The sequence below is a fragment of the Cricetulus griseus genome, chromosome 2 (genome assembly GCF_003668045.3).
Source record: "Cricetulus griseus strain 17A/GY chromosome 2, alternate assembly CriGri-PICRH-1.0, whole genome shotgun sequence".
NCBI classification, from domain to species: Eukaryota; Metazoa; Chordata; class Mammalia; order Rodentia; family Cricetidae; genus Cricetulus; species Cricetulus griseus.
This window is the reverse complement of record NC_048595.1, coordinates 395,274,030-395,283,944: the sequence shown is the minus strand read 5'-3', so window position 1 is coordinate 395,283,944 and position 9,915 is coordinate 395,274,030. Positions and strand designations below refer to the sequence as shown.

At 54.6% G+C, this 9,915-nt stretch overlaps 1 protein-coding gene and 1 pseudogene across 1 annotated transcript; both read left to right on the top strand.

Annotated features, from left to right (window-relative positions):
- The first annotated feature begins 3,518 nt into the window (after positions 1 to 3,518).
- On the top strand, positions 3,519 to 5,946 carry Ddn (dendrin). The gene has a single exon (XM_035438821.1). It carries the CDS (start codon positions 3,519 to 3,521, stop codon positions 5,655 to 5,657), a length of 2,139 nt encoding a protein of 712 aa, XP_035294712.1. The 3' UTR covers positions 5,658 to 5,946.
- Positions 5,947 to 9,265: 3,319 nt separating this feature from the next.
- LOC113833659 lies at positions 9,266 to 9,365 on the top strand (annotated as a pseudogene).
- The last annotated feature ends 550 nt before the right edge of the window (positions 9,366 to 9,915 follow it).

The window sequence follows — 9,915 nt, the reverse complement described above, 5'->3', positions numbered from 1 at the left end:
AGGAGGATTTCTGTGAGTTTGAGGCCAGTCTGTCTACAGAGTGAGTGCCAGGACAGTCAGAGTTGTTACACAGAGAAACCCTGTCTCAAAAAACAAACAAACAAAAAAACAAAAAACAAAAAAAACAACCTCCCCCAAATTAAACACCCCAAAAGAAAGAAAAGAAAAAAAGCTGGCCCAGAGCCCTAGTAAAAAGTAAAGCTAACAGGTAAAGGCACTTGCCAGGCAAGCTTAGTTACCTGAGTTTAATTGCCAGAACCCATTTAAAAGTAGAAAGGGAACAGCTCCACAAAGTTGTCCTCTGACCTCCACGTGTACATCATAGCATGTGCACTGACACACAACATTGTGCATATACATGAATAATTGTTTTTAAAGCAAAGCTGGTAAGCATGGAGGTAGATGTCTTTAGTTCTAGTACTTGTGAGGCAGAGGCAGAGGCAGACAGATCTTTTGAATTTGTGGCTAGCCTGGTCAACATAGTAAGTTCTAGATGCTATATAGTGAGACCATGTCTCAAAAAAGAAAGGAAGGAAGGAAGGAAGGAAGGAAGAAAGAAAGGAAGGGAGAAAGAAAGAAAGAAAGAAAGAAAGAAAGAAAGAAAGAAACTAGTATTTTCAGGACTGTTCCCAGCTTATTTCCTGTAGTTCCTCTTACCTTACTTTCCCCTCTGCCCGGGGTAAACTCACTAATCTGTCAGGTCTCCAGAAACTAAAGTGCTGATTAGGGTCTTTGGGCAGAGAGATCTGCCAACATCATCAGGAAAAGTTGAGTTGTTTGGATTTGGCTGGACTGGAACTCTGAACCCAGAGATCCCTTGCCTTTCTTCTAAGGTAGAATAAATCATGGAGGAAGAGAGAGCTGTAGTCAGCCCACTCGACCCACTGTCTGTGCTGAACCCACACAGACTGAAGGTAGCACTCAACACCACGAGGACTGCCAGACTGAGGACTGCCAGACTGGGTTCCTTTGCTGGTAGGATAATTTGCATCCAAGCCAGGAGTAGGCTCTGAACAATTCCTTGGCTCACCCTCCTCTGCCTATACCTTCAGAGGAACCTCTGCCATACTGCTCTTGTTCTTCCAAAGCAGGCTTCCTGATAGAACGCAGGAAGACATCAACACTTGTCGGAGGCCAGCTTTCAGTGATACCGTCGCCAGCCCAGCCCCTGCTTCTGCATTCAAATTGTCAGAGCTCTCAGCACATTCCCAAGCTTGGGGGAGGGAGGCTTCCAAATTATCAGAATTAGAGCATGTTTGTGTGTGGGGGTGGGTGGGAAGGACAAATGTCTCCTTGTGGCACATTCCTTCATCAAGGAGGATTTGTTTAGGGAGGAGGCAAGGCTTTAAAAGCTGTGGAAGTCTGGTGGACCTGGTGGAAAGCAGCACCTGGAAGCCGTCTTCAGGGCAGCTGGTAGGTGCAAGGACTCTCAAGGGGGGAGTGGATGGGACAACAGAGCAGGCGGGTTTTACTTGCCTCTTCCTCAGTGAGTCCTGTCTCAATCCTGTAGCAACCCTTTTGGTCCCTGTCCCCTTAAAAAGAAGTCTCTGTACCCAAATGTTCCATGTACTTTTCTGAGATACAAACTGGGATCTCTTGTTTCTCCCTTTTACTCCCCCAAACCCCCCACCAAGTCTCCATCTGAGGACAGTGCTGAAGATGCAAGGGATACAATTCGGAAGCAACCAGGCTTCTGTTCTTAAAAGTCAGGAGAAGCAATTGGTCCCTTCTTTCTCAGGAACCATTGCCACCCTCTTTCCCCTTCCCTGCACCCCTCCCCTCCACTGAGCTGCTGCCATGGTTGCCAGGCATGGTTGCTAAGTCTCTGCATGGAAGGGCTGGCGTGGGCTGTGCTGCCACTAACATTACCATGGTGAATCAGGGGACACCTGGTACAGGCTTAGGGGGAGGAATCTGAGGATGCAAGCAAAAACCCCCCAGAACAGAGTGAACCCAAAAGGTGAGCTGCACTTGAGGGTGGCCAAGTGAAGTAGACAGTCTTGAGTGGGGCCCCATTCTAGGCAAGAGAGGCCACTCTTCCTTTCTGTTGCTAGGGGATTTAGCTGTACCACAAGAGCACACCATTCTTCCTCCATCCCCCTCTGTTAGGGCACAAGTGTATATAAGCACTCTATCTGCACCCCACATAAGGCTTGGTAGAGCTGTGTGGGCACAGAACTGTGTAATCCTAGAATCCTGGCTTCTGGGTTAGGGAAGCCAGCATGCCCAAGGGCATCCATATCTAGAGTGTGAGTTGTCCTGCTGCTTAGATGACCAGGACAGACTTAGTTCTGCCTTACAATCAGCAGAGAAAAAGATGAGGAGTAAAGGGTACAGGATCCACCTTGCTGGGGGGCGGCGCTGGGGAGCAGCTGTCCCCCAGAGTCGCACAAAAGCTTCCTGAAAGCGACCGACCGCCTCTCCACTGCTTGAACTGGTTACTCATCTCATCCGCACCCGAATGCCACTGACGCTAAAAATAGCCCGCCCCCCCAGCTGTGGGCCAGCCTCTCTTGCACCCCAACCCCATGGAAACCAGCAGAGAGTGGCAGGCAGAGACCTTGAGTTCTATTCTCACCACTCCCTGTCGGAGAAAGGAGTCCAGGCAGGCAGGCAGGCAGGCAGGGATAGATCACTCACTGGTGGTCAGGCAACCTGACAAGCAGGAAAGCAAAGGGTTAAAACTTCGGGCATGGAGCAGAAGTCGGGGCTGGAGGAGGGGGCACTACAGTAAGCTTGGTAAGAATCAGAAGTCTTCCCCCCACCCCACCCCCCCCCGTCCATTTCGCGGGTCCCATTAGGCTTGGGGGACCTGAACAGTGAGTGGGAAGGGGCGTCCAATCCCAGGCCCCAGGGGGCGGCCGTGTACATGGGGGAGGTAGCAGCGCGGAGCCGTCCACGGCAGCGTGTCACATGCGCGCGCGCGCGCACACGCGCGCGCACACACACATACATACACACACACACACACACACATACAGGCAGGCACACACGTGTGCCCGGGTATATATAGTTGCCAGTCCCTGGGCCTGCCGCTCTGCAGTGGGCGCCGGCTCCCTGGGTTGGGGAGGGGCTCACGGGGCGGGGTGGGAGGGTGGGGCCGGGGGTGGGGTGGGGCAGGATGCTGGATGGCCCGTTATTCTCCGAGGGGCCCGACAGCCCCCGGGAGCTCCAGGATGAGGAGTCGGGCAGGTGCCTCTGGGTGCAGAAGTCCAAGCTGTTGGTGATTGAAGTGAAGACTATTTCCTGTCATTATAGTCGTCGCGCCCCTTCTCGACAGTCCATGGACATCCAGGCCAGCTACTGGGCCCGTGGGCCCCAGAGCCGCACGTGAGTGAAGGAGGGGGTGAGGGGCAGCAAGTGGTGGGGCGGGAAGTGGGGTCCAGACCTCCCTGCTGGCACCAGCGTTTACTGCTGGCCCCTTCTCTTTCCCGCGCCTTCCTCCCCCCACTGGTCCAGGACTAGGGCCTGACTGTGTAGGGGGACAGAAGAGGTAGTGAAAAGGGGCAGGAGGTGAGATGGGGCAGTCGCTGGTAAAGTGTGCATGGAGAAATGGCGAGGAGTCTCATTTCGACTTCAGCCCCAACATGTATGCACGTGCACTGGCACACACACTCACGCGTACCCTCCCACACGGCTGCCCCAAGTGGTCTCCAGTACTCCCAGCTCCCCGGACCTCGGCTCCCTTTCCCCACAAACTGCTCACCTGGGTTCCTGCTCATTGTCCCAGGTGTAGGCTGCGCCCGGGATCCCCTGAGCCGCCACCCCGCCGACCCTGGGCCACCAGGGTGCTGCAGGAGGCGACCAACTGGCGGGCGGGGCCCCTCGCCGAGGTCCGAGCCCGGGAACAGGAGAAAAGGAAGGCGGCGTCGCAGGAGCGGGAGGCCAAGGAGACCGAGAGAAAAAGGCGCAGGGCTGGCGGGGCCCGACGGAGTCCCCTAGGTCAGCCCCGCCCAGAGCCCCGGAACGCCCTTCGGGCGGCCCAACCAACAGGGTTCCCAGTTTTCTCCAGACCAGAGCGCTTCGGACAGGTGGGGCGAGTGCCCCGTCCATCCGCGCTCCCGCAGAGTGACCCAGGGGTGGCATGGGCGGGGCCCTGGGGAGGTAGGAGACCAGGGCCCCCTAGCTACGAGGCTCACCTGATGCTGAGAGGCGCTGCAGGCTCAGCCCCAAGACGCCGCTGGGACCGGCCGCCACCCTATGTGGCTCCACCTTCTTATGAAGGCCCTCACAGGACCCTGGGGACTAAGCGAGGCCCCGAGCTCTCCCGGGCGTCCACCTCGTCAGCCCCAGTTCCAGCCACCGCCAGGACAGAGGGAGGGCGTACGAAGAAGAGGCTGGATCCTCGAATCTACCGGGATGTTCTAGGGGCTTGGGGTCTCAGACAGGGTCGGGGACTCTTAGGAGGAGCTCCAGGCTGTGCAGCGGCCAGAGCCGGGTCAGAGTCCTGCAAAGGGGCGATAGAGAAAAGCTCGGGCCTAGCTGCTGCTGGCCTGAACAGTGGTGGTTACAGCCATCCCCAAGCCAAAGCGACTGGCAGTCCAGACACGGAGGCAGCTCCCGCTGGGTCTACGATCCACAGCCCACCATGTCCTGCTCCTAGGTCCAGGCAGCACCTCAAGGGCTCCAGGGAAGGGAAAGAAGGAAGTGAACATATTTGGCTTCCTAAGTGTTGGCTTTCCTCCCCTAAGAAGCCTCCAGTTAGGCATAGCCAGACTCTCCCCAGACCCTGGGCTCCTGGAGGCACCGGGTGGAGAGAATCCCTTGGTCAAAGAGAGGGGACAGAACATGAGACCCTGGAAGTTTGGAAGGCGACCCGCCGCGCCCACACCCTGCCCCGCAGTTCCCGAGGCCCCTCTCGTAGAGACGGCATCTTTGTCATTGATGCCACGTGCGTGGTGATAAAGTCCCAGTATGTTCCGACCCCTCGAACCCAGCAGGTGCAGCGCTTGCCCTCTAGGGAGCCAAGCATTGTGAGCGACAGCCCCAGGCAACCCAAGCCCTGCCAGGAGGAGGGTGAGGGGGTCACTGCCAATCCCTCAGCTTGTCAAAAGCTACCATTGAGCAGTGGCATCTCCAACCAGGCGGGTGGGGGGAGCGAGTGCGAAGCCGAGAGAGGAGAGCAGGGGGATTCTACACGGGAGGACCGCACCTCCCGCATTTTAGGGTTCCCTGTCGGCGAAGTGACCCTACGAGACGTCGTCCACACGCAGCCAGGTAGCCCTGAGCACCCAACCTTAGGCCCAGCGGCTCCGGGATGCGCGGGCAGCTTGAAGGGCTCAGAAGCGGCTGGGGTCCTGCGGCGCGCGGGCGGGGGCTGGGCGCGGACTCCAGGACCCTACGCCGGGGCATTGCGGGAAGCCGTGTCCCGTATCCGCCGCCACACTGCCCCGGATTCGGACTCAGATGAAGCTGAGGAGCTGAGCGTCCATAGTGGCTCCTCTGATGGAAGCGACACAGACGCCCCAGGCGCCTCCTGGCGGAATGAGACGACCCTGCCTGCGGTTGGAAACACCCGGCCCAGGGAAGGCGGGAAGACAGCCAAGCCGAGTGACAGTATCCGGGAGGTTCTAGATGTCATTAGTCAAACTGAGGAAGAAGGCCTCTTCGGAGAGGACATCAGGAAAACACCACAGGGGAAAAGAGAGAGAGAGTGAGCGATGCCCCTTTTTGTTCTCATGTGGCTCAGCCCACCCTTGGGCTCACCTTTCTCCTTTACTCTCTACAGGCTTCGTTTGCTTCCCTTTTCTTCTTTCCCCACCTACACCTGTTCCCACACTTGAAACAGAGGAAAGGAGAGGAAAGAGAGGCCAGGCAGCACTCGCCAATCCAAGAATTAGCTTCAGGGGAGATGAGAGTAGGATTCAACCTCTGCTTCATTCAGCACTTCGAAGAACTGAGCAGAGGCAGTCATAGGTCAGGGTCCCTGGTAGGAGAAAAAAAGTAATGGAGAGGCCTTGAACCTAGTGACTGAGTGATCAGGTGACGGGGGGGGGGGCGGCTTTTGGCAGAGAAGGAATGGATGCATATACAATATACAACCAGCAAACTGGAAAGAGGGCTCAAGTTTCAGTTCCTACTCTGCCACTGACTTGCTGGTGGACCTTAGACTAACTACGTTTGCACCGTTTGGACCCGAGCATCCCGGATTCCTGCAAATGTAAAATGAGCGATTTCTGCCACCCATTCTTCCTTCCCTGGAATTTTGGGAATAAATGAATAGGATTTGAGGGCTCTTATCCACTTCACTCTTCCTCAGTTCAGAAGACTGTCAAGGTTTTCAAATTTAAATGGACAAAGGGCTTCTATCCCAACCTCCGAAGTTTAGGTGAGTGCTTCCCAAGGAAGAGCAGGATGATGGCCCTACCACTGCGTCTGGCCTGTGGTGGGCCAAGTTGGAGAAGGAAAGTAGCCAATGAATCAGCTTGGGACATTTTTAGGCCTTCCCCTTTTCCTAATCTCCGTGTCCTCAGTGATGCTCTGAAGTGTTGCCGGGATTTCCCACACAGGCGGTATCGCCCACCTGATAGGACCCTGACAATTTCTGCATCTCTTCTAGAAAAGCCAGGCAAGGAGGAAGGCTGATCTTCAGCAGTCGGTGTGGGGTGTGATACTCGCTGGAGCCACTACGGGGCGCGCGCAGGTCGCGGATTCCCCCGGTTGCTGGTGCTCGAGTGCCCCTACACCAGCACTGCCAGTTATCTGGATCCCCAGTTACCGGGCGCCGGTTTCCCGCCTTGACACCTCCAAGCCGCAAGCCGCGCGCGGGGCCGGGAGCAGGCCTCCGGTCTCCCAGATCTCTGGGGCGCGCCGAGCCCTTCTTTGTATTGATCCCACGCCAACAGGCTTAAGACTGATGTTTAAGTCTTTTTTTTTCTTTTTTTTTCTTTCCAACCCTGGGCACTTCCTCTGTGTCTGCCATTTACTAGCCATGTGACCTTTGGCCAAATCGCTTCACCTCCCTGAGCCTCAGTTTCCTCATCTGTCAAATGGGGGTTTATAAACACCTACCTCGCAGGGTTGTTGTGAGGATTTAATGCGGTAATGTATATAAGGCGCCTTGTACAGTGCCTGGCACATAGTAGGCGCCCAATAAAACTACTCTTCCCTTTATGCAACTCTGGAGTCTCTCTCTTACTGACCCAGCCCCACCTGTCCCTCCCTTGGGGCTTCTCGACTTCTTCCCGCTAGCTGTGGCGGGGGTGGGGGGGCACTCCTCTCCGGTGGAAACTTCTGGCCCAGCCTGTCTCCCTGGCTGCGACTCTCCCTTCCTTGCCCCCCGCCCCACCCCTGCCCACTATTCCCTCTGCCCTGTGCACTCCCTCCGCCCCCCATTCCGGGCAAGGGCTGAGTCAGCCTAGGTAAATTTAGCCTCCGGCTGGGCAGAAGCGGGGGCTTCGCCCAGACTCGGTCGCCAGGTCGAACCCGTCCCTTGGCCCCGCCTCTGTCCCTACTCCCATTGAATCCCGCCAATCCTGAATCCCGCAACTCTTTAGACTGCTCTCAAACCACTTAGGTTTTTAGTCTCCAATTAGCTAGATTGACGTCACACCCAGGGAGACTCAGAGACAGGACGCAGAGGGGGTGGGGGTGGCAAGACTCCCAGTCCACAGCGGAATAGGGTCTCCCATTCGGGTTTCCCAAGTCTAGGGGCGCGGCTTTCACTGGTCAGTGCTCCCCAGGAATATCCACCTGCCCCCCTGTCTGTAACCTACACATTTCCTGTTGCTCTTGGTGGAGGAGGCCAAGGAGTCCAGGTCACCTTGGGCAAAGATCAAAGGTACTAAAGGTCTTACCACTTTCTACTGCAGTTCTAGCTGCTGCCAAGTCTAGCCCAGATTTACTGAGCACTCCCTAAGAACGAGTCCCTGGGTTGAGCTCAAGGGTAGAAAGGACAAGGACTACCTGACAAAGTGATAAAAGTAAGAAGTACTGGGCTCTTATGTTAAGTTCCAGAGGGAGTCAATCAAGGGAGACCCTAATTTTATGAGATCCAGGGAATGTCCATAGAGGAGGTGACAGTTATATACAAATTAGAAAGGAACACAGCTGGTGGCACACGCCTTTAATCCCAGCACTCAGGTGGCAGAGGCCGGTGGATCTCTGGGTATTCAAGGCCAGCATGGTCTACAGAGTTCCAGGCCATCCAGGCAAAAATAAACATATATTTTAAAAAGAAAGAGAAAGACACCTGGCATGGTGGGACTTTCCTGTAAACTGGAGGCAGAGGCAGGAAGATGGTTAAAAGTTTGAGCCCAGCCTGGTTTACATAGTGAATTCCAGCCCAGAACAGCCCAACCCAGACCAGTAAGATCTGAATCCAAAAAAGAAGGGGCCAGGGAGCACAATCCATCCCTGGGAGAGGAAGGTTGGAGGGCGGCTCAGAGGTAGTATGCTGGCCTAGAACATACAAAGTTCTGAGTTTGGTTCCTGGCATTGAAAAAGACAAATCCTAGGTTAGATAACAACCACCCCTTTCGTGCAGGGAACATTTGGGCATTTAGGGTATGGGGCAACACATGCCTTCTTCCAGAGCTTGCCAAGGATGAAGTCAGAGCCAGCTGCCAAAGTTCTGGGAGAGAAGGAGAAAGAGGGATGACTGCAGGTTTCAGGGCCAGACCCTGGTAAATAGTATCTTAGGCTGTCCCCAAGGGGCCCTGTGGGTGGCAGGTTAGAGACTCCCTGCTGTGAAAATGACTTCTAAATCTAGCTGTGTCTGCCAGCCACCCAGCCTCCTGAAGAAGAAGGCCACAACCACCCCCCTCCCTGGAACTGCCTCCCTGACCAGGAGAAAAGACAACAGGTGCAGGAGGACTGCTTGATGGGGGGTGGTGGCAGATCTTAGGTTAATAGGGGACCTCAAACAGGGGACCCTATGACTCCCCAACAGCCAAGTTCTTCCTGGAAGCATTTTCTGCCTCACAGTTCTGTCATACTTGATAAGGTATTAGGGGAGCCAGGAACTCTGTCCTTTTCAGACTTGGGAGAACTCTGAGGTTGTCCTGAGGTTGGCTACAAATGGACAAGGAAACGGAGACACAGGCTGTAACTGCGATGCCACAGTGATCAGTGGTGAGGATGTGTTCTTGAGGGAGGAGAGGGAGACAGGAGAAACTGCTGGACACAGGGAGCGACTTGGGATGTGTGCAAAGTGTTCATGGAAGACAAGATAGCATTCTGTCAGTAATTATTCATTTGTGCACTTGCCCATTAACCATAATGTGCCAGGGTTGCAGAGGAGAGTCAGGCATGCTTTCTATCTTCAGGGAACTCAACCATACACTAAAATTGGAGCAGTAGAGAGGAGATTAGCATAGTGCCTGTGTAAGGATGATATACAAATTGGTGAACCCTCCCAGAATCTAGAAAAGAAGGGTGAGGAGGATAGGGGAGCACGAAAGAGGGACAGATAAGTCCTTGACTTAGACTTACAGTGAATGAGAATATATCCACGAATGCTCTGGGAGACAAGTTTCCAAGGTTACATGTATTAGTGAGTAAATTTTAAGCTAGGTGCTGTCCAATCTATGCACCAACTCGCTTGTCATCCATCTGAGCGCCTCTCCATATCCCTTTATGCATGCATCTATTTCCTCATCCATGAACCCATCTAGTATCATTTAATGAGGGCATATGATGCCCCCTTCTCAGTGCTAGACAGGATGGCAAGACATAGATGACATGGAGCCTGAGGCAGGTAGCCTCAGGCAGGTAGAGGCCTGCTCTATCACATACAAGAATGGCCAGTGGGTGTCATGAAGAAAAGCCCCACCAGCAAAGCATTTCAAGAGCTTAGACAGGCAAAGACACTCTACCAAGGGACAATGGAAGGGTCTCCTTGGGGGTAGAAACGTTTGAGGCCGTTCTCACTGAGATATGAGGGAAGAGGTACATCCAGAATATGAGAAGATATAT

What these genes read in the sequence shown, in the direction of transcription:
- Ddn (XM_035438821.1), top strand. Translation starts at nt 3,519, where the DNA reads ATGGGGCAGTCGCTGGTAAAGTGTGCATGGAGAAATGGCGAGGAGTCT.